At 43.1% G+C, this 25703-nt stretch overlaps 1 protein-coding gene across 1 annotated transcript; it reads right to left on the bottom strand.

Moving 5' to 3' along the window:
* Positions 1–9222: 9222 nt before the first annotated feature.
* ASB12 (ankyrin repeat and SOCS box containing 12) lies at positions 9223–25490 on the bottom strand. The gene is made up of 4 exons (XM_069755498.1): positions 25315–25490; positions 25124–25170; positions 19899–20749; positions 9223–9852 (listed from the first exon to the last, which is right to left on the bottom strand). The coding sequence occupies exons 3-4, from the start codon at positions 20716–20718 to the stop codon at positions 9719–9721; spliced, it is 954 nt and encodes a 317-aa protein (XP_069611599.1). The 5' UTR covers positions 20719–20749; positions 25124–25170; positions 25315–25490; the 3' UTR covers positions 9223–9718.
* Between the last annotated feature and the right edge of the window lie 213 nt (positions 25491–25703).

Here is a 25703-nt window from a genome sequence, read left to right as displayed (position 1 = left end):
TTGGGAGAATGTCCTATGGTCTGATGAAACCAAACTGGAACTGTTTGGTAGAAATACAACTTGTCGTGTTTGGAGGAAAAAGAATACTGAGTTGCATCCATCAAACACCATACCTACTGTAAAGCATGGTGGTGGAAACATCATGCTTTGGGGCTGTTTCTCTGCAAAGGGGCCAGGACGACTGATCCGGGTACATGAAAGAATGACTGGGGCCATGTATCGTGAGATTTTGAGTGCAAACCTCCTTCCATCAGCAAGGGCATTGAAGATGAAACATGGCTGGGTCTTTCAACATGACAATGATCCAAAGCACACCGCCAGGGCAACGAAGGAGTGGCTTCGTAAGAAGCATTTCAAGGTCCTGGAGTGGCCTAGCCAGTCTCCTGATCTCAACCCTATAGAAAACCTTTGGAGGGAGTTGAAAGTCCGTGTTGCCAAGCGAAAAGCCAAAAACATCACTGCTCTAGAGGAGATCTGCATGGAGGAATGGGCCAACATAACAACAACAGTGTGTGGCAACCTTGTGAAGACTTACAGAAAACGTTTGACCTCTGTCATTGCCAACAAAGGATATATTACAAAGTATTGAGATGAAATTTTGTTTCTGACCAAAAACTTATTTTCCACCATAATATGCAAATAAAATGATAAAAAAACAGACAATGTGATTTTCTGGATTTTTTTTTCTCAGTTTGTCTCCCATAGTTGAGGTCTACCTATGATGCAAATTACAGACGCCTCTCATCTTTTTAAGTGGTGGAACTTGCACTATTGCTGACTGACTAAATACTTTTTTTCCCCACTGTACTTACCTTCGCTGTCTGTCCCCGGCGCTGTGCTTTCCTGCACTGGCTGTGTGCGCCGGCCAGCCGGAAAGCACAGCGCTGACGTCACCGCTCTGCTTTCCGGCCGCTGTGCTCACAGTCAGTGCAGGAAAGCAGAGCGCCGGGGACAGACAGCGAAGGTAAGTATGTAGTGTTTGTTTTTTTTAACTTTTACGCTGGTAACCAGCGTAAACATCGGGTTACTAAGCGCGGCCCTGCGCTTTAGTAACCCGATGTTTACGCTGGTTACCGGCATCGTTGGTCGCTGGAGAACTGTCTGTGTGACAGCTCTACAGCGACCAAACAGCGACGCTGCAGCGATCGACATCGTTGTCGGTATCGCTGCAGCGTCGCTTAGTGTGAAGGTACCTTTAGTTGCTGCCCATTGTTCAAGCTTATCTAGATCCTTTTGAATCCTTTTCTGTCTTCTCTAGTGTTAAGGTACCGTCACACTAAGCGACGCTGCAGCGATACCGACAACGATGTCGATCGCTGCAGCGTCGCTGTTTGGTCGCTGGAGAGCTGTCACACAGACAGCTCTCCAGCGACCAACGATCCCGAGGTCCTCGGTAACCAGGGTAAACATCAGGTTACCAAGCACAGGGCCGCGCTTAGTAACCCGATGTTTACCATGGTTACCAGCGTAAACGTTAAAAAAACAAACTACATACTTACCTTCAGCTGTCTGTCCTCCGGCGCTCTGCTTTCCTCTGCACTGTCAGTGCCGGTCAGCCGGAAAGCAGAGCGGTGACGTCACCGCTGTGCTTTCCGGCTGGCTGGCGCTGACACAGGATGCAGGAGGAGTGCAGAGAAGCACAGCGCCGGGGACAAACAACTGAAGGTAAGTATGTAGTGTTTGTTTTTTTAACGTTTATGCTGGTAACCAGGGTAAACATCGGGTTACTAAGCGCGGCCCTGCGCTTAGTAATCCGATGTTTACCCTGGTTACCAGTGAAGACATCGCTGGATCGGTGTCACACACGCCGATCCAGCGATGTCAGCGGGAGATCCAGCGACGAAATAAAGTTCTGGACTTTCCTCAGTGACCAACGATCTCCCAGCAGGGGCCTGATCGTTGGTCGCTGTCACACATAACGATTTCCATAACGGTATCGTTTCTACGTCACAAAAAGCAACGATATCGTTATGTGTGACGGTACCTTTAGCTATCCCTCCTAGCTTTGCATCATCTGCAAATTTGATTAGTTTACCTTCAGTCAGATGAATCTGGCATGACTTGTTTGCTATAAACCCATGTTGGATTTGGTTAATTACTGTATTCTTATCCAAGTATCTACATGAAGGTTGTTTAATAATTTGTTCAAATATCTTTCGTGGTATAGAAGTAAGTCTCACTGGCCTGTAATTTCTTGGGTCCATCTTCTTTCCTTTTTGAAGATAGGGACAACATTTGCCCTTCTCCAATCTTCTGGGACTTCTCCTGTTTTCCAGGATTTTTCAAAGATTCTGGCTTGTGGTTCTGCAATTTCCTCTGCTAACTCTCTCAGTACCGTATGATGTAATTCCTCTGTACCAGGAGATCTACATTCATTTCAATTATCTAAGTGTTCCCTCGCCGACTCTCTGTTTATAGATAGTGTGGATTCTTTTATTCCTTCATTGGCACCGTAAAGATCAGTTGATGTTACATTTGCCTTCTTAGAGAACACAGATGCAAAATAGCAATTTAAAGTTCTGCCTTTTCAACATCATTTTTGACCATTTCACACTTTTCATCCTGTAAAAATCCTATAGCATCTTTGACTTTTCTTTTGCTTTTGACGTACCCCCAATAATCATAATCAAACTACAGAAAAACTTTGCAGTTCAAACAATCGACGGCAAAAACTATTCCCATTTTGTCGGAATGCAACCAAATGCTTTTGTTCTTAATTTTTTTTTACCCCATATTACTATAGCTACCACTACCAGAAAAAGTTCTAATAAATCTAAGTTACTCAAAATTTGTTTTTTATTGCAAAGCAGTAGGCCTTGCTTCTGCAAACCATTGACCTGCCAATAACAACCACAACTCTATATACAGGGATAACAAAACATTGGGGACAAATTTATCTTGAATGATACTACGACAGCTAAATCCCTTTAAGAAAGAGAACCATATGCATACATCCTCTTAAATCCTTAGTTAACCTAATGTGTGATCTCTGGGATATCAAACGCCTGGTTGCAAATATAAACTGTTTACTCATTGGTATAATTCTAAATGCAAAAGCGAAATGACCTTGATGAGATTGCCAATCTTTTAACACAACTTTTTTTTAACAGCAAACAATGCTGTCTACCATTACCTCGATTTTCCAATGAGCGTGATGGAAAAACAGTTTTGTTTTTTGGTAGTGAGGATACCAAAAATTTCAGTTATAGAAATACATTTTTGCAACAACCTGTAACACACTGGGCCGACAAATTGAAAATTCATCCAGATAGTGAACCATACCACCTATAGCCTCGCCATTTGCTGCCACCCAGTGGAGAAAAGACAATCATACCTCAAAATAACAACAAAACAATGGAAAAATATATTCTTGTACCATGTTAGCCAGTAGAATTTGAGAGTCATCAGTGGTTGATACATTTTAATGGCTAACTGAAAAGATGGCAACCCAGAGATGGGTGGACCCCTGGATGTTCGGACCCGGACGAACAGTTAAAAAGTTTGAGTTTGAGTACCACAACAGCACCCGGACCCCATTCACTTGAATGGGGGACCCGAACATCCAGTGTTTGCTAAGCTGTCATGTGCATGACAACGCAGCAAACACTGCTTCTGATCGGTGGTAAAATCATTACCAACAGTCAGACAGACGCGGTTCCCACGGTGTCAAATGACAGTCAGCCCACAGCTGTGATCGGAAGTATAAAGTTTATATCTGGTCACTATGCCTACTGCAGCTAATAACAATGAGAGCAGGTGGCGGCTGATGGGAGTATTCATCAGCCAGCACCTGTGCTCTAAATAAATAATAAAAAAAAATCGGTGTGGATTTCCCTGTATTTTTGATACCCAGCCAGGCAAAACTGACACCTGGGGGCTGCAACCCTCATCTGTCAACATTAACAAGGTTGATTATGAAGAAAATAGGGGTCCCCACGCTGTTTTTTTAAATTATTCAAATAAATAAAAAAATTTTAAACGGTGTGACGTCCCCCTCCATTTTTGACAATCAGCCTTGCTAAAACAGACAGCAGGGGACTGGTATTCTCAGGCTGGTATGGGGCCATGGATATTGGCCCCCCCTCAGCCTAAAAATAGCAGCCCGCAGCTGCCCTGTAGCAATGGCAAGTGGAGTTTATATTTGTGGGGTTGATGTCACCTTGATATTGTCCGGTGACATCAAGCCCACGGATTAGTAATGGAAAGGCGTCAATAAGACACCTATCCATTAATAATAATAATAATCTTTATTATATAGCCCCAACATATTCTGTAGCGCTTTACAGTTTAACAGTTTCAAACACAACAGTCATAAGTAACAGCGTTAAGAATACAATAATTAAAGAAAAATAAGATGACCCTGCTCGTGAGAGCTTACAACCTACAATGAGGTGGGGGAGATACAAAGCACAGGTGTGTATTTACAATGATGTATTTACAATGATGGTCCAGCCATCTTCAGGGGGTGGGGGATAGATGGAGATAGTGAATGGGCTACACACACACAAACATAAAATGACTTTGATTAGTGAACGTGGTAGGCCGCTCTGTTTTCCCAAATTTTCAGACTGACTGACCTTCATTTCTTAAAGTAATGATGGGCACTCGTTTTTCTTTACTTAGCTGCTTTTTTCTTGCCGTAATACAAATTCTCACAGTCTATTCAGTAGGACTATCAGCTGTGTATCCACCAGACTTCTGCACAACACAACTGATGGTTCCAACCCCATTTATAAGGCAAGAAATCCCACTTATTAAACCTGACAGGGCACACCTGTGAAGTGAAAACCATTCCCGGTGACTACCTCTTGAAGCTCATCAAGAGTGTGCAAAGCAGTCATCAAAGCAAAAGGTGGCTACTTTGAAGAACCTAGAATATAAGACATATTTCTGTCACTCCCAGACAGGATCCGACTAGACTTCTAGGATGCAAGTGTACTGCGCGAGGCTGGTAATAGGCTAGTTGGAATGTGGCCAGGAACATTCATATAAAACACTTGCAGTCACATGACCATTAATCCTGGCGCTGACACTAGAGAATCCTCACAGCATGCAGCTTGTGCACTGTGAGGATTCATAAGTCTGCAGTCACATAGAGTTGATTTAGACCAGAGAACCCCTTTTAGGAGACCAAGGAATTAAGGAACAGTCATTGATAGACCATTATTTTTAATCTTTAAAGACTCCATAATAGCAGCGTCTGTACCACAGGACTGGCGTATAGCAAATGTGGTGCCAATATTCAAAAAGGGGACAAAAACTGAACTCGGAAATTATAGGCCAGTAAGCTTAACCTCTACTGTGGGTAAAATCCTGGAGGGCATTCTAAGGGACGCTATACTGGAGTATCTGCAGAGGAATAGCCTCATGACCCAGTATCAGCACGGGTTTTCTAGGGACCGTTCATGTCAGACTAATTTGATCAGTTTCTATGAAGAGGTAAGTTCCGGACTGGACCAAGGGAACCCAGTGGATGTAGTGTATATGGACTTTTCAAAAGCTTTTGATACGGTGCCACACAAAAGGTTGATACATAAAATGAGAATAATGGGGATAGGGGAAAATATGTGCAAGTGGGTTGAGAGCTGGCTCAGGGATAGGAAACAAAGGGTGGTTATTAATGGAGCACACTCGGACTGGGTAGCGGTTAGCAGTGGGGTACCACAGGGGTCAGTATTGGGCCCTCTTCTTTTTAACATATTTATTAATGACCTTGTAGGGGGCATTCAGAGTAGAATTTCAATATTTGCAGATGACACTAAACTCTGCAGGGTAATCAATACAGAGGAGGACAATTTTATATTACAGGATGATTTATGTAAACTAGAAGCTTGGGCTGATAAATGGCAAATGAGCTTTAATGGGGATAAATGTAAGGTCATGCACTTGGGCAGAAGTAATAAGATGTATAACTATGTGCTTAATTCTAAATCTCTGGGCAAAACCGTCATTGAAAAAGACCTGGGTGTATGGGTGGATGACAAACTCATATTCAGTGGCCAGTGTCAGGCAGCTGCTACAAAGGCAAATAAAATAATGGGATGCATTAAAAGAGGCATAGATGCTCATGAGGAGAATATAATTTTACCTCTATACAAGTCACTAGTTCGACCACACTTAGAATACTGTGCACAGTTCTGGTCTCCGGTGTATAAGAAAGACATAGCTGAACTAGAGCGGGTGCAGAGAAGAGCGACCAAGGTTATTAGAGTACTGGGGGGTCTGCAATACCAAGATAGGTTATTACACTTGGGGCTATTTAGTTTGGAAAAACGAAGACTAAGGGGTGATCTTATTTTAATGTATAAATATATGAGGGGACAGTACAAAGACCTTTCTGATGATCTTTTTAATCATAGATCTGAAACCGGGACAAGGGGGCATCCTCTACGTTTGGAGGAAAAAAGGTTTAAGCATAATAACAGACGCGGATTCTCTACTGTAAGAGCAGTGAGACTATGGAACTCTCTGCCGTATGATGTTGTAATGAGGGATTCATTACTTAAATTTAAGAGGGGACTGGATACCTTTCTGGAAAAGTATAATGTTACAGGGTATATACACTAGATTCCTTGATAGAGCGTTGATCCAGGGAACTAGTCTGATTGCTGTATGTGGAGTCGGGAAGGAATTTTTTTCCCCAATGTGGAGCTTACTCTTTGCCACATGGGTTTTTTTGCCTTCCTCTGGATCAACATGTTAGGGCATGTTAGGTTAGGCTATGGCTTGAACTAGATGAACTTATAGTCTTCCTTCAACCTTAATAACTATGTAAGGTGCAAACAGTTGTAATCTGGGCCAGCCTTGTAGAGTAGCAAAATTCTTAAACTGTCCAGATTTTCCCAACTTTCTGAGAAGTACTGAGCTGTACAGGGGACAGGTCTGAGGCAGAATCAGGATTTGCTCCATGTTTCCTCTTACAGTATCTATAGCGATACAACACATTGTTCTCTTTCTAGACCTAAGAAATCCTAACATGGTGATTCTTTGTATTGAGGTACAGCATAACTCCTAACTTTTGGCGAACAGAAAGAGGGACAGATTATGCGGTGCTTGTTGTAGCAAAATTTGGCTACACCCATTCCTCGCCCAGTTACCATTTCTTTCTCCCATGGCAGGAGGAGATGTTGGAGGGGCGGTGGTAGTGAAAGAAATTCGACACCTGATATTGCAGGGCGTAGACCCAAATCCAGGACAGTTGGGACTAGAGATGGTCTTTGGTCCAGCGTCTAGATCAGTTCTACATAACGGCTGGACAGGAGGCCATGATTCTCTTACCTTCCGGCGGCCACAGCGCAGCTTTAGATTAGCCGGCATGACGTCATCTGTTCGTCCTGCTTATCTCTAGTTGGATCTGTATTTCTTTTCTTTTTTTATTACTTTCTCATCTTTATGTAGCTTCACTATATGACATGCAGCTTTTTTGCATCTGTAAGACCTGCCCACGGCCACCCCACCCAAAGCACAAACAGTCTGTCTCTCTGGTGAGGAACAGGTTTGTGCTTCCGGGCGGCCTGTGGACTGGTCTCTTCTTGGTTTCTCTGGTTTAGAGCAGGAAGATAAGACTCTGCCTACAGTCTTGCCCCGGAGCATGGGCAGATCATTAACTTAAGACTTCTAACACTGATTACACAGATATCATTTTAATCAGTATAACAGCGGATACCTGACAATGCCGGTAGTTTACTTAGCTAAATTCTGCTGACAAGTACACTTTAATGCCTAGGAATTGGTAGCATGAAATCATCAGTAGATGTAATGTGTAGGTGTCACAATACTTTTGTCTATATAGTGTATGATAAAAGAACTCAGTTGGGATCAGTGAACTAAAACACCATTCAATGCCTACTGTAGAATATGTTTGTCCTGTTCCTAACTTTCAACAGATTGGTGGCCATGTAAGGTTTTTTTTTTTTTCATATTAACCCCTTACCGGCATCGGACGTACTATACCGTCCGATGCCGGCTCCCCTGCTTTGATGCAGGGCTCCGCGGTGAACCCGCACCAAAGCCGGGACATGTCAGCTGTTTTGAACAGCTGACATGTGCCCGTAATAGGCGCGGGCAGAATCGCGATCTGCCCGCACCTATTAACTAGTTAAATGCCGCTGTCAAACGCAGACAGCGGCATTTAACTACCGCTTCCGGCCGGGCGGCCGGAAATGACGTCATCGCCGACCCCCGTCACATGTCCGGGGATCGGCGATGCGTCTCCATTGTAGCCATAGAGGTCCTTGAGACCTCTATGGTTACTGATTGCCCGTCGCTGTGAGCGCCACCCTGTGGTCGGCGCTCACAGCACACGTGCAATTCTGCTACATAGCAGCGATCAGCAGATCGCTGCTATGTAGCAGAGCCGATCGTGCTGTGCCTGCTTCTAGCCTCCCATGGAGGCTATTGAAGCATGGCAAAAGTTAAAAAAAAAAGTTTAAAAAAATGTGAAAAAAATAAAAAAAACATAAAAGTTTAAATCACCCCCCTTTCGCCCCAATCAAAATAAATCAATAAAAAAAATATCAAATCTACGCATATTTGGTATCGCCGCGCTCAGAATTGCCCGATCTATCAAATAAAAAAAAGTATTAACCTGATCGCTAAACAGCGTAGCGGGAAAAAAACTCGAAACGCCAGAATTACGTTTTTTTGGTCGCCGCGACATTGCATTAAAATGCAATAACGGGCGATCAAAAGAACGTATCTGCACCGAAATGCTATCATTAAAAACGTCATCTCGGCACGCAAAAAATAAGCTCTCAACCGACCCCAGATCACGAAAAATGGAGACGCTACGAGTATCGGAAAATGGCGCAATTTTTTTTTTTTTTTTTTAGCAAAGTTTGGAATTTTTTTTCACCACTTAGATAAAAAATAACCTAGTCATGTTTGGTGTCTATGAACTCGTAATGACCTGGAGAATCATAATGGCAGGTCATTTTTAGCATTTAGTGAACCTAGCAAAAAAGCCAAACAAAAAACCAATGTGGGATTGCACTTTTTTTGCAATTTCACCGCACTTGGAATTTTTTTCCCGTTTTCTAGTACACGACATGCTAAAACCAATGATGTCGTTCAAAAGTACAACTCGTCCCGCAAAAAATAAGCCCTCACATGGCCAAATTGACGGAAAAATAAAAAAGTTATGGCTCTGGGAAGGAGGGGAGCGAAAAACGAACACGGAAAAACGAAAAATCCCCCGGTCATGAAGGGGTTAAAGGGGACATATTTTAAAAAAAAGTTTATTGAGACCATTCTTTATCCAGAGCTCTGCACATGAGGTCCTGTGCAGCGGGCCGGTCGTCTGATCCAGTGGAACATTGATTCTATCTTGACTTTAGGATGTAAGGGACATTGAACATTTGTTTGCAGCGAGATCCCCCAGTGATGGCTTCAGGTAGCTGCTATAAGAATATCTTGGCACTCATGTCCCCATCTCCATGTCAGGCATGACACTGATACAAGCTGTAAAAGAAAATCTCCCTACGTATTATGTCAATGATATACACACAAAAAAAAAAGCTATTTCGCATACCCTCATATTCATCTTTGGACGCTCAGACCCTTCTTCTACTAATATAAATCATGGGTAGCCCCATTTCAAATACACGGTTTCAAAGAGACCATTGAGTGGTTTAATCCCGATAGAGGCCATAGTTCATGTTTCGTCTCAATAATTGTTACTGTACGATCTTCATCCAGTTCTTGGTGTTTTATTTTCTGATTATGACTCATGCAGGAGATATCGGATCATTGTCTGAGGGATCTCTAACTGGTGGAGATGTTGCATCTTTTCCACTTGTCGCAACAACTTCAGTATGGTCAAACGGCACTGGGACATCAGAGACTTTGGATGTACTGTAAAGTAACAACAGGAATTAATATTTTACAATAGTTATCATTAGTTATCATTAAAAAGTGCAGAATTTCATGTCTTCAGGAGAAATATCCAGTAAGAGAACTGAGGAGGACAAAGCCAAACTTCATAGTACACTGCTATAGGAGTTAGCGATTTGGTTATTAGGGTGATTGCATGAGATTAGTGAAGTGTAGGATTTGGGCTGGGACTGATACTGCCACTAAGCTCTGTGTGAGTAAATGAGGTTACCTGAAATATCAGATACAGCCCGTAGACAAATCTGGAAGAACTAAGACATGTTTCTAATCCTACAAACGCCGACGTCACCGTTGGACCCTACTGTTAGGCCTCACTCAGACGTCTGTTTTTCACCGATAAATCACGTAGCCATTATAGTATATGGAGTTGTTCACACGTCCGGGTTATATTGCGGACCGAGTGGTCTATTAAAAAAAAAAAGAGGAGACATGTCCATGTTTCATCCAAGTCATGGATCAAACTCGAATACAAGTTTATGGGTCTGAGAAAGATCAGTGATCCGTGTGTTTTCTGTGATTACCACTGCACTGGGAAGAAAGGCTATGCAATTTATGTATTTATGTTTTTTTCTCATGAGAAAATCATAAACAGTAATGGTAAAAATTGACACACTGACCGAACACTGATCACACTTGGACTGTTTTTTTTTTTCTCGCAAACCAGAAAAATCACCGACATCTGAATCCTCGAGGCCTCAGGAACGGCTCTAATTACTGACCTAAAATGATGTTCACATGTCCGTTTGTTATTCCATTTTTTATGATCCATTTGAGGAGCAAAAAAAAATGAACTTTTAATTACAGGATCAACTCTTTTCAATTATTTTTTTCTCCTGAAATGTCTTTAGTTTGCATCTGTTCTATTTGCTATCTGTTTTCTGGATGGACAAAAAAAAAAACATGGTGTGCACTTCAACAAAAAAAAACGTATAGAAGATAGAATGGCTTACCAAAAACAATGGTTTTCCATTATGCTTTTATCTAATGATCAGTTTTTAGTTCAAATATGTTTTTATTGTTTATGTATCGTAACAAATATTTGGTTTTCCCACGGCGTCAGATTGTCTTTTTTGTTTTTTTATCCTTATCATGACTTTTTTTCCTGCGCTGTTTTTATGCAATGTATTTATCAATAAAATCTTATTATTGTACAATTTTGTGTTGGGTTCGATTTCCTTGTATCAGTTTTTTGTGCTATCGTGGACCCTGTTTACCTTAGTACCTACCCTAGTTTACCTGTCTGTTCTGCCTAGCACCAGAGCGGTCACTGACGGCTCTTGCCGGTGAATCTGCTGCATCATATCAACAGATCCGATCTTATGGGCTGCTCTGTCGATGGGGCGTGACTGCTGTGGTCATGCTGACGGACGGTTGGTATCCCGCAGTTAGGGTACCGTCACACAGTGGCATTTTGATCGCTACGACGGCACGATCCGTGACGTTCCAGCGATATACTTACGATCTCGCTGTGTCTGACACGCTCCTGCGATCAGGGACCCCGCTGAGAATCGTACGTCGTAGCAGATCGTTTTAAACTTTCTTTCGTCGTCTAGTGTCCCGCTGTGGCGGCATGATCGCATGGTGTAACAAAGGTGTGCACAATATTGTATACGATGTGCGCATAGTAACCAACGGCTTCTACATCGCACATACGTCATGAAATTATCGCTGGAGCGATAATGGTGCGATGATGGAGCGTCACGGTTCGTGCCGTCGTAGCGACCAAAGTGCCACTGTGAGACGGCACCCTTAGCCAGCTGTCAATCACCATGACATGGGCAGTCATTCCCATCAACAGAACAGCCTGTAAGAGAAGCAGCTGCTCTATCAACGTCATTGGAAGCCGCAGAAGTGCCGGCAGAGGCAATCTGTGACTGCTCTGACCCGGCAGAGATCAGATTTCACAGGCAGGTAATTATGCATGGGCCGGAAGTCTCTTCTACAGTGAAAGCCTATGGAGTCTTGTTCGGATGCTCCATAGACTTGCATTGTAAAAGTCACTTCCGGGTCACGAAGAGCACAAGTGACCCTGATAGTCCGCAGAGCGGTGATGTCACTAAGACTATGTATGGATAGCTGATTCTGTGAAATAAATTTAGAGTACATTGTGTTAGTTTTAAAAAGTGTCTTTTGTAGCATTGTAAGACAACAAATTGAAATACAAAATAATTATATGGTATATTTAATTAATTAAGACACTGATTGCCTTTAATTAAACACAAAAATAGTGAGGGCATTGGACTATTATCAGCAAGTTTTTGCTATATAATCTGAGTGCAGCGTAATGTAGGGGCAGAGACCCCGATTCCAGCGATGTGTCACTTACTATGCTGTGTGTTTTTATTTAAATGCAGTGTTTTATCAGCAGTAGATTATCACTACAAGACTAGGTGTTTCTTGCCTCCTGATTGGCAGCTTGCTGACAATATACAGTGAACATAGAAAGCTACCAATCAGAGGGGTGGGCGGCGTTATACAGAGCTCAGCATTCAGAGCTCCCTCCACTAGAGAAAACTGTGATTCTATCACAACTGCTACACCCAGTAAACTTAGTGATACATCACTAGAATCAGGGTCTCTGTCCCTAGCTCATGCTGCTGTCAGATTACATAGCAAAAACCTGGTGACAAATTCTATTTATTTTATTTGGGATTCTGGGGGGATTGGACTTCCATATGTAGTCAGATAGATGTTTTTGTAGTTCGTTAATCCACACAGTTGGAATGAGTATAGGAATAGTCCTAAGAATATATTTGATCTTGGGTAGTAAGTTCGTCTTCTATAAAATGATTTTTCCAAACCAACATGTTTCTAACGGTGAAAACCTTGGAATTTGTTTCTGTAATTCTTTGCGGACATAGGATAGATTTTCTTCCCCTGCTTTTAGATTTGGTTTTGTTAGATTGATACCAAGGTAATCTAGAGATTTAGTTTTCCATTGAAATTGGAATTCTGTTGCCATATCACTTAATGGATCTGATTTTAAGCTCCGTGCATGCCCAGAGACTAGAGGTGTTCAGAGACACCTGTAGAACAAATACAGTCATGGCCAAAAGTATTGACACCCCTGCAATTCTGTCAGATAATACTCAGTTTCTTCCTGAAAATGATTGCAAACACAAATTATTTGGTATTATCATCTTCATTTAATTTGTCTTAAATGAAAAAACACAAAAGAGAATGAAGCAAAAAGCAAAACATTGATCATTTCACACAAAACTCCAAAAATGGGCCAGACAAAAGTATTGGCACCCTCAGCCTAATACTTGGTTGCACAACCTTTAGCCAAAATAACTGCAACCAACCGCTTCCAGTAACCATCAATGAGTTTCTTACAATGCTCTGCTGGAATTTTAGACCATTCTTCTTTGGCAAACTGCTCCAGGTCCCTGATATTTGAAGGGTGCCTTCTCCAAACTGCCATTTTTAGATCTCTCCACAGGTGTTCTATGGGATTCAGGTCTGGACTCATTGCTGGCCACCTTAGAAGTCTCCAGTGCTTTCTCTCAAACCATTTTCTAGTGCTTTTTGAAGTGTGTTTTGGGTCCGTCCTGCTGGAAGACCCATGACCTCTGAGGGAGACCCCGCTTTCTCACACTGGGCCCTACATTATGCTGAAACATTTGTTGGAAGTCTTCAGACTTCATAATGCCATGCACACGGTCAAGCAGTCCAGTGCCAGAGGCAGCAAAGCAACCCCAAAACATCAGGGAACCTCCGCCATGTTTGACTGTAGGGACCGTGTCCTTTTCTTTGAATGCCTCTTTTTTTCTCCTGTAAATTCTACGCTGATGCCTTTGCCCAAAAAGCTCTACTTTTGTATCATCTGACCAGAGAACATTCTTCCAAAACGTTTTAGGCTTTTGCAGGTAAGTTTTGGCAAAATCCAGCCTGGCTTTTTTATGTCTCGGGGTAAGAAGTGGGGTCTTCCTGGGTCTCCTACCATACAGTCCCTTTTCATTCAGAAGCCGACAGATAGTACGGGTTGACACTGTTGTACCCTCGGACTGCAGGGCAGCTAGAACTTGTTTGGATGTTAGTCGAGGTTCTTTATCCAACATCCGCACAATCTTGCGTTGAAATCTCTTGTCAATTTTTCTTTACATCCACATCTAGGGAGGTTAGCCACAGTGCCATGGGCTTTAAACTTCTTGATGACACTGCGCACGGTAGACACAGGAACATTCAGGTCTTTGGAGATGGACTTGTAGCCTTGAGATTGTTCATGCTTCCTCACAATTTGGTTTCTCAAGTCCTCAGACAGTTCTTTGGTCTTCTTTCTTTTCTCCATGCTCAATGTGGTACTTACAAGGACACAGGACAGAGGTTGAGTCAACTTTAATCCATGCCAACTGGCTGCAAGTGTGATTTAGTTATTGCCAACACCTGTTAGGTGCCACAGGTAAGTTACAGGTGCTGTTAATTACACAAATTAGAGAAGCATCACATGATTTTTCGAACAGTGCCAATACTTTTGTCCACCCCCTTTTTTATGTTTGGTGTGGAATTATATCCAATTTGGCTTTAGGACAATTCTTTTTGTCTTTTTTCATTTAAGACAAATTAAATGAAGATAATAATACCAAATAATTTGCGTTTGCAATCATTTTCAGGAAGAAACTGAGTATTATCTGACAGAATTGCAGGGGTGTCAATACTTTTGGCCATGACTGTAGATCCTATCAAAGAAGAAAAAAATGGAAACTGAAAGGAACAAAATCTGATATGAAGCGGAAACCAAGGTTTGGTATCTACTTTTCTATTTCAATTTTTATATTCAACCAGATCCATTACAAACATATCCCAAATGGACACATGAACATAGCCCAAGCTTATATCCTGCAGAATATTTCACAGCAAAGCTCTACAAGTTATTGGAAACAGCATAACTAATTTGATGTATTTACAAAATACATTTTTTATGTAGATTATTTCTATGTGCAAACTATAAAATGGTTTTGCACTGTGGCGTAACTAATGTTTGATGGACCTTGGCGTAAAATTTGGACTTTGGCTTCCACCTGCATGTTGTTGGACAGATGTATTAGCCCTTATAGCTTTCTAAATCCTATAAAGACTGACGTGCTGCCCCCCATTCATAATGTAATAATGTCCCCCATGCTGAGCCCCTTCCTGTAATAATGTCCCTATCCTGGCCCCTTCCTGGTATAATGTTCCATATCCTGGACCCCCTTCCAGTAATAATATCCCCAACCTGGGCAGCTTCCAGTAATAATGTCCCACATCCTGGTATAATGTCCCTGCTCCTGGGCCCATCCTGCAATAATGCTCCCCATTCTGCCACTTTTCTCTAATATACTAAAAAAAAAAAAAGATTCTTCTCCCCTTACCCCGCTCCCATGACCAGCAGTGTACTCGTCAATAGCTGGTGCAGGAGTCGGCAGCTGACTTCGGCGTGTCTGCTATGGGCAACACAACGTCACTGCTATGCACCGCCGGTGACTGACACGCTGACATCAGCTGCCGGCCTCTGAACGACCGGCGGCGTGTATTGTGGTGCACTGACCTGGCGAGTCTCTGCGTCACAATAAATTTCAGCTGAATGTGCATCCTCGGACACGCATCCAGCTGAAATAGCTGCAGCAGTTTTTATATTAAAACTGGTGGTAAAAATCCTTGCTTCCTCTCCCAACAGGAGATGTCATGTGATTGCTGCAGCTAATCAGTGGGAATGTTCTGGGAATGTTGTGAAATTTCAGCTCCAAAGATATCAAAACTCTGAATGCAGCTCTGGAATCAGACAAAAGATGAGGACTAGTGATGAGCGAGGATACTTGATACTCGAGTTTCTCCGAGCATGCTCAGGTGTTCTCCGAGTATTTCAGCGTGTTCGGAAATTTAGTTTATGTCGACGCAGCTGCATGATTTGCGGCTGCTAGACAGATTGCACACATGCAGGGATTGCCTGTTTGTTAAGGAACCCCCACATGTATTCAAGCTGTCTAGCAGCCGCAAATCATGCAGCTGCGTCGACATAAACTAAATCTCCGAGCACAACAAAATACTCACCCGAGACCACCCAAGCATGCTCGGAGAGACCCGACTGACGAGTATACTCGCTTATCACTAATGAGGACTTATTTCATTTGTGATTAGTTCTACATGTTGGTCACTGATAGGAAAGAATCGCAGAGTAACTAGTCGCAGAAATGACTGCATCGGTCATGTGCCGTCTGAGCCCGAAGAGAGAGCAAGGAGACTGTCTCTTTCAGTTTTCACTTTTTTTGTCTGATTCAAGAGCTGCTTTGAAAGCTGAAATCCCACAACATTCCCTGATGGATTAATGTTTGCATAAAAGCTTTTCTGCTAATTTCAAATTTGGGAATGAAGTCTTTACACTAGGGCTTGTACATTAATAACTCGCTCTACCACTGCATTATATGGCATTAGCTAATCTGTTAGAAGTGTGTCTGACTACAAGCTTATTATTATCTGTTTCCAATAGCAACTGTCAGAATTGTACTGAGAATATCGAAGAGTAACTAAGAATTAGTAAAAAGTTAAGTAAAGTCTTGTAATTACCAAATAAGTCAAATTTACCATATATACTCCAGCATAAGCCAAGATTTTCAGCCCATTTTGTTAGGCTGAAAGTGCCCCTCTCGGCTTATACTCGAATAATTGTCCCAGGGGGGTTGGCGGGGAGGGGGAGCGGCGGCAGTGACATACTCACCTGCTCCTGGCGCGGTCCCTGCATCTCCAGACAGGTCTCCGGGCGCTGACAGCTTCTTCCAGCGTTGAGCGGTCACATGGTACCGCTCATTACAGTAATGAATATGGACCCGATGTTCATTACTGTAATGATCGGTACCATGTGACCGCTCAACGCTGGAAGAAGTTGTCAGCACCCGGAGAAAACCATCAGGGAAGCTGCCAGGGACTGCGCCGGCAGCAGGTGAGTATAATGGGGAGGGGGAGCATTGCGTGATATTCACCTGCTCCTCTTTCCACCGCCGGGCTCCGTCTTCCGTGTCCTCTGCAGTGACGCTCAGGTCAGAGGGTGCGATGATGTGGTTAGTCCGTGCCCTCTGCCTGAACGTTAGTGCAGAGGACGCGGAAGAGACAGCGGCGCCGAAACGAGGACCGGTGAGTATTGCAAGTGCCGGGGGCCTGAGCGACGAGAGGTATGTAATTTTTTTTTTATCGCAGCAACAGCATATGGGGCAAATACAGTTAGGGCCAGAAATATTTGGACAGTGACACAAGTTTTGTTATTTTAGCTGTTTACAAAAACATGTTCAGAAATACAATTATATATATAATATGGGCTGAAAGTGCACACTCCCAGCTGCAATATGATAGTTTCCACATCCAAATCGGAGAAAGGGTTTAGGAATCATAGCTCTGTAATGCATAGCGTAATCTTTTTCAAGGGACCAAAAGTAATTGGACAATGGACTCTAAGGGCTGCAATTAACTCTGAAGGCGTCTCCCTCGTTAACCTGTAATCAATGAAGTAGTTAAGAGGTCAGGGGTGGATTCCAGGTGTGTGGTTTTGCATTTGGAAGCTGTTGCTGTGAGCAGACAACATGCGGTCAAAGGAACTCTCAATTGAGGTGAAGCAGAACATCCTGAGGCTGAAAAAAAAGAAAAAATCCATCAGAGAGATAGCAGACATGCTTGGAGTAGCAAAATCAACAGTTGGGTACATTCTGAGAAAAAAGGAATTGACTGGTGAGCTTGGGAACTCAAAAAGGCCTGGGCGTCCACGGATGACAACAGTGGTGGATGATCGCCGCATACTTAATTTGGTGAAGAAGAACCCGTTCACAACATCAACTGAAGTCCAGAACACTCTCAGTGAAGTAGGTGTATCTGTCTCTAAGTCAACAGTAAAGAGAAGACTCCATGACAGTAAATACAAAGGGTTCAAATCTAGATGCAAACCATTCATCAATACCAAAAATAGACAGGCCAGAGTTAAATTTGCAGAAAAACACCTCAAGAAGCCAGCTCAGTTCTGGAAAAGTATTCTATGGACAGATGAGACAAAGATCAACCTGTACCAGAATGATGGGAAGAAAAAAGTTTGGAGAAGAAAGGGAACGGCACATGATCCAAGGCACACCACATCCTCTGTAAAACATGGTGGAGGCAACGTGATGGCATGGGCATGCATGGCTTTCAATGGCACTGGGTCACTTGTGTTTATTGATGACATAAGAGCAGACAAGAGTAGCCGGATGAATTCTGAAGTGTACTGGGATATACTTTCAGCCCAGATTCAGCCAAATGCTGCAAAGTTGATTGGACGGCGCTTCATAGTACAGATGGACAATGACCCCAAGAATACATCCAAAGCTACCCAGGAGTTCATGAGTGCCAAAAAGTGGAACATTCTGCAATGGCCAAGTCAATCTCCAGATCTAAACCCAATTGAGCATGCATTTCACTTGCTCAAATACAGACTAAAGACGGAAAGACCCACAAACAAGCAAGACCTGAAGGCTGCGGCTGTAAAGGCCTGGCAAAGCATCAAGAAGGAGGAAACCCAGCATTTGGTGATGTCCATGGGTTCCAGACTTAAGGCAGTGATTGCCTCCAAAGGATTTGCAACAAAATATTGAAAATAAAAATATTTTGTTTGGGTTATGTTTATTTGTCCAATTACTTTTGACCTCCTAAAATGTGGAGTGTTTGTAAAGAAATGTGTACAATTCCTACATTTTCTATCAGATATTTTTGTTCAACCCTTCAAATTAAACGTTACAATCTGCACTTGAATTCTGTTGTAGAGGTTTCATTTCAAATCCAATGTGGTGGCATGCAGAGCCCAACTCGCGAAAATTGTGTCACTGTCCAAATATTTCTGGCCCTAACTGTATCTCTATGGAGCATCTTATGGGGCCATAATCAACATTTGTGCAGCACTATATGGGGGCAAATATCTTTATCGAGCATCCTATGGGGCCATAATGAACATTTGTGCAGCACTACATGGGGCAAATATCTTTATGGAGCATCTTATGGGGCCATAATGAACGTTTGTGCAGCACTATATGGGCCAAATATCTTTATGGAGCATCTTATGGGGCCATAATCAGCATTTGTGCAGCATTATATGGTGGCAAATAACTTTATGGAGCATCTTATGGGGTCATAATCAACGTTTGTGCAGCATTATATGGGGCAAATGTCTCTATGGAGCATCTTATGGGGCCATTATTAACCTTTGTGCATTATATGGGGCATATTTTAATATGGAGCATCTTATGGGGCCATAATCAACATTTGTGCAGCATTATATGGGCAAATGTCTCTATGGAGCATCTTATGGGGTCATTATTAACCTTTGTGCAGCATTATATGGGGCATATTTTAATATGGAGCATCTTATGGGGCCATCATGAACTGTATGTATGGAGCATTATATGGGGCTCCTGATTCAATATGGATATTCAAAAACACTTAACCTACTGATGTCTCAATTAATTTTACTTTTATTGGTATCTATTTTTACTTTTGACATTTACCGGTAGCTGCTGCATTTTCCACCCTAGACTTATACTCGAGTCATTAAGTTTTCCCAGTTTTTTGTGGCAAGATTAGGGGTCTCTGCTTATACTCGGGTCGGTTTCTATTTGAGTATATACGGTAAATGCAAATTGTGTCTATATAGAAATTCCTAAATTGTGAATATATGCTGAGAGCTGCTATCTGGGCTCCTGACGGAGGCACTTTATTCCCGGTGGTACACTTTTATTACATGTCAATCAAACAAATGACATAAGAAAAGTAAGATTGGCGGGGGTCTGGCAAGTGGGACCCCTGTGATTACTAGAACACATTTTTGAGAACTAAAATAAAGTTTTTTTCTCCAGACATAAACCCTTCCCTTCAAATATGTCTTATAGCTGCCCAATCTCACTTTTATGATGTCTGATTGGCACATACATCATTGTGTATGTTCCTGTGTATATGTCTGCAGATGGTACAACTATATATGTGAAAGCTAAGGGATACTTTACCGCAACGTCTGCTATTACCTCTTTCTCTTGCCAGAAGTTCCATTGCCTCGTGATTTGGGAATGTCTTAGAAATGTGGATGTCGGGCAAATAGACATCGGCTCCGAAATCAACAAGTAAGGTCACAAATGATTTCCTACATCCATGCTTGAGGCACACGTCCAAAACGGTTTTAGGATACTTTATCCTTTTCAGAAGTGTCTCATCTGTGCAGTTGTAATCTGGGTCAGCCCCATAAAGAAGCAGGGTCCTAAAACACTCCAAGTGCCCATAGACAGCCGAGAGGTATAATGGTCCTGTAGTGGTCGCAATGTTGGTGCTCCAGTCAGGTAACTTGCATTTGACATTAGGTTCTGCGCCATAATCTAGTAGTTCTCTTAAGATGCTGGCATTGCCTTCTCTGGCAGCGTTAAGTACTGGAGTGCAGTTGTTATAGATGCTTCCTGAAGGACAAGCTCCAGCCTTGAGTAATTCTCTGACACAATCAAAATGGCCAGCGCTGACAGCAGAGAACAGAGGAGTTTGGGCCTTTACATCTAAGATGTCCACTTCTGCCCCATTAGCCAGGAGGATCTTCAGACATTCTAGAGAACCCTTAGAAGCAGCCAGACGAAGAGGAGTCACTGGAACTCCCCAACCACTGTGACTGTTCACCAACATCTTATATTTGTCTTCTGAAAGTAGACTTGTTAAGTATTCGGGGTTATCCATTGTTACCGCCAAATGAAGTTCACGGCCATCTTCAGCTGCGCCCTCGTCTTCTTCTTCTCTTGACCTTAGAATGGAAAACATCTTTGTGATATCCATGAGACTCATCTTCAGACGTCTGCAGATCACCATTATAAGCGCAAACCGATATTAGATGGTAAAGCTGTAGAAATAGTGCAAAAACAGAATGTGAATATTAATCTCGATATCATATTGTGGCATTCTATACAATACAATTTCTGGGGACTGGAAACCTGTAAAGTAATATTGTGCCAGATGTGTCATGACTCATGGCCAAAATGCACTGGGACTCCGCTGGGGTTACATCAGGGCTGTGTACTTCCATACATATCGGAAGCTCTCATCCATACAGGATTAGGCCGGTTTCACACGTCAGTGGCTCCGGTACGTGTGGTGACAGTTTCCTCACGTACCGTCCGTGTGCTGTCCGTGTGCTGTCCGTGTGCTTTTTTAAAGTCATAGGGTTAAAATTGAAACAAATTGTTTCGATACACGGACATAAACACACGGACAGCACACGGACGATAAACACGGACAGACGGACATAGACACACGGACAGCACACGGACGATAAACACGGACACATGGACATGGACAACACACGGATGATAAACACGGACACACGGACATGGACACATGGACAGCACATGGACGATAAACACGGACACACGGACATAGACACATGGACAGCACACGGACGATAAACACGGACACACGGACATAGACACACGGACGATAAACACGGACACACGGACATAGATACACGGACAGCACACGGACATAGACACACGGACAGCACACGGATGCTAAACATGGACACACGGACATAGACACACGGACAATAAACATGGACACACAGATGACACACGGATGGTCTACATGCACACACGGATATCTCCGGGGCCGTTTCTTCCGGTACCGGAAATATCTGGAGGTGTGAGACGGGCCTTATGGGCCGTCTTCACTGTTAAGTTCTAAGGGCATGGCGTTCTGCAGAGCACAGCGATCCCATCATGGAGAGTCTTTAAGGTTATGTTCACACGTTGCGTTTTTGCAGCTTTTTTTATGCCATGTTTAAGTTGTATTTAAGCTCCTTACAACAAGCATTTTTTACTTCGTTTTTGCTGCATTTTTTTCAGGGTCCTTTTGTCTCTTGCACATACTGATAAAGTTTAGTGCATACAAAATAATCTGATTTAATTTCATTGGGTTTTGGCACAAAAACGCTGCAAAACCTGATACCTGCCTTTTTGCAGCATTTTTCCACTACTCATTGCTTCCAATGGGTGAAAAACGCTGAAAGAAATGACATGCGGCATTTTGCAAAAAACAAGCTCTTTGACAAAATAGTCAGGAAAAAAAAACAAGCTGTGTGTATAAGATTTCTGAAATCTCATAGACTTTGCTGGTACTGTGAAGCGCAGCTTATAAGTATTTTGCATACATCTCACATGTTACTCAGTTGCTGCACGGATCCCAGAGAATGGGGCATATTTCTTTTCCAGTCTTTGGCATATACAGTACTTCATGCACAGGACAAGTATGCCTACTATATAAACCATGGCTTGAATACTGCTATGCTCCATTGTCTTATTCCTTAAGGTACCGTCACACTCAGCAACTTTAGAACGATAACGATAGCGATCCGTGACGTTGCAGCGTCCTGGATAGCGATATCGTTGTATTTGACACGCAGCAGCGATCAGGATCCTGCTGTGACATCACTGGTCGGAGCTAGAAGGCCAGAACTTTATTTCGTCGCTGGATCACCCGCTGACATCGCTGGATCGGCGTGTGTGACGCCAATCCAGCGATGTGTTCACTGGTAACCAGGGTAAACATCGGGTTACTAAGCGCAGGGCCGCACTTAGTAACCCGATATTTACCCTGGTTACCATTGTAAATGTAAAAAAAAAACAAAACACAACATACTCACACTCTGGTGTCTGTCACGTCCCTCGCCATCAGCTTCCCGCACTGACTGTGTCAGCGCCGGCCGTAAAGCACAGCGGTGACGTCACCGCTGTGCTCTGCTTTACGGCCAGCCGGCGCTCACAGTCAGTGCGGGAAGCTGATGGCGAGGGACGTGACAGACACCAGAATGTGAGTATGTAGTGTTTTTTTTTTTTTTACATTTACAATGGTAACCAGGGTAAACATTGGGTTACTAAGTGCGGCCCGGCGCTTAGTAACCGGATGTTTACCCTGGTTACCCGGGGACTTCGGCATCGTTGGTCGCTGGAGAGCTGTCTGTGTGACAGCTCTCCAGCGACCACACAAGGACTTTCCAACGATCACGGCCAGGTCGTATCGCTGGTCGTGATCGTTGGAAAGTTGATCAGTGTGAAGGTACCTTTAGGCTATGTGCACCCATTGCGGATTGGTGTGCAGATTTTTCCGCACTGTTTTTGCAAAATCTGCAGGTAAACCGCACTGCGGATTACCTGCGGAATTACCGCGGTTTTTGTGCGGATTCCACTGCGGTTTTACATCTGTGGATTCCTATTGAGGAGCAGGTGTAATCCGCTGCAGAATCCGCACAAAGAATGGACATGCTGCGGAAAAAGCACTACTGCGTTTCCTTGCGTTTTTTTTCAGTAGCATGTGCACTGCGGATTTTGTTTTCCATACGTTTACATGGTACTGTACAACGCATGGAAAACAGCTGCAGATCCGCAGCAAAATCTGCAACGTGTGCACATAGCCTCACACTCAGCTGAATCGCTAATCAGAGGGACCTCACTACCTGACAACCCTATTTGAAAAGGCAGTGTTGTAGGGCAGTATATTCCTAGTAACCATTCTATCATTTAAAGGGAACCCGTCATGCTGAAAATGATATCTGATCTGCAGGCAGGATGTTATAGAGCACAAGGAGCTGGTCAGATTGATAGACAGTATTGTTGGAAAAGTTTCAGTAAAAGTTGTATTTTATTCATTGAAATCCCTGTTTGTATGCATAGGAGTCCAGTGGGCAGTGCTATCAGTGATTGACAGTCTTCCCTGTATGACTGTGCTGCAGAGATAGCTGTCAGTCAATGAATAGCACCGCCCACTGGACTCCTATACATAAAAACACCAGGGATTTCAATGAATAAAACACAAGTTATACATCTTTTACAACAAACCTATGTATCATCCTGCTCAGATTCTTCTCTATACCGACCTGTCCACAGACAAGACTGCATGTATAATGTGACAGGTTCCCTAGAAGACTTAACTACTGACTTCACAATTGATCGGAACCTTGCCGATTGCAGAGATAGGGAGAAACTGTCTGGCAGCGTCTACACCTTCCGATCTCCATTGTAGCCCGCACTAGTGATTTAATATGTAGGTGGAATCACCAGATAACGTCTTGTTCTTATTTCTAAGGCTGGGTTCCCATTGCGTTATGGGGCCGCGTTTAACGGACAGCGTTGCACGGCGAAATTAACGCCGTGCAACACGTCCGTTAACGCGCCCATTGAAGGCAATGGGAACGCACTTCACTAGCGCGTGCCATGTTCGGCACGCGCTAGCGACGCGCCGGTGATTCCTGGCGCGCCGCGGACGCTGCTTGCAGCGTCCGAGGCGCGCCCGCGGTCCGTTCCCCGCTCTCGCAGATCGGGGATCTGCGAGAGCGGGGACGTTACCGCGACCCCGACCGCAGCTTCATAGAAAACATTGCGTTAGCGCAATCCGCTAGCGCTAGCGCTAAACGGATTGCACTAACGCAATGTGACCCTAGCCTTAGATGTCCATTAAATTGAAGGAACCATCTTATCGAGACAAGTCTTGTACATAAATGGGACGTATAAGGCTGCCGTCACACTAGCAGTATTTGGTCAGTATTTTATATCAGTATTTGTAGCCAAAACCAGGAGTGGGTGATAAATACAGAAGTGGTGCATATGTTTCTATTATACTTTTCCTCTATTTGTTCCTCACCTGGTTTTGGCTACAAATACTGATGTAAAATACTGACCAAATACTGATAGTGTGACGGCAGCCTAAGTTTGCGTATTCCTGTCTATCTATGTGGACAGTCCTCCATAGACAGATATGTTGCCATCTCACCTTATGGAATAAGTCAGTCCTATTGATTGTCTATTGTGAGGTCATTCTGATTTACCGTGTAGAATGCCGATAACACATTTGTCCTCACACTGGTTACAATTAAATAAATCATGAAAAATCAAAGCTCTAATCTAATGATACTAACAACACAGAAGGAAAATGTCGGGGTTTCACCTTCATTATGATACACGTTATATAATGTATTTACAATGTTCCATGTCCCTTGTAATGATCTTTATTGGTATTAGCGAACTTCCCATTAATTAGTCACATATTTACAATGTAACAGTGGAATAATAATATTTATTATCTAGTTAATCTTGCACTGTAACAGTTCATTCTCATGCTGCATTTTAGTCCCACATAATCCGTCATTCAGTTTATTTAATTAAATGCTAATCTTTACACTCGTTTAAAAAGAAAATCTGTAGAACATTTCAGAAATATATAAACATACCGACGTTTCATAGCCAGTGCCATTCTTTACAGTCCGGATCTACCAACCTGTAAATTATAGTAAATCATTGCCGGTTACATTTCTTTAAGATATTGTTGAAAAATACACAGATATAAAATACTCACAGGATCCTCAGGCAAAGACGTGGTAAAACCCTGAAGATGCCCGCCATGACGGTAATTATCTCTTACCTTTGTGAGCCGTACGCTGACTTAACACGATTGTTCTGACTGATGACCCATCCTGATGCCCAAGTGCCAACTTTACATCTCCTTCTGCCTCTTCCACAAAGAAGGACCCAACAATTACCCAAGCCAGTGGGAGACAGTAACTGGGAGTGATTAAAACAAACTTTCGACACATGGATAAGGACTGAGCTAAAAATACAACTTGGAGAGGCTGTGCTCGCCATGTCCATTCTTGGATAGCTGACCTCCCTGGATGAGTATATATAGAGAGGGGCTTGGCAGGTGCTCTGCTGTTTTGGTGCTGGGATCTACAGTGAGACAAGGGGCAGGGTGACAGCCATTGTTAGGAACTGCTTCTATTGCAGACAGCTGATTTATCTGATGGTACAAGT

This window comes from Ranitomeya imitator, chromosome 2 (assembly GCF_032444005.1).
Source record: "Ranitomeya imitator isolate aRanImi1 chromosome 2, aRanImi1.pri, whole genome shotgun sequence".
Taxonomy (NCBI): domain Eukaryota; kingdom Metazoa; phylum Chordata; class Amphibia; order Anura; family Dendrobatidae; genus Ranitomeya; species Ranitomeya imitator.
Note: the sequence above shows the minus strand (reverse complement) of the source record. Positions and strands in the feature narration are given on the sequence as shown.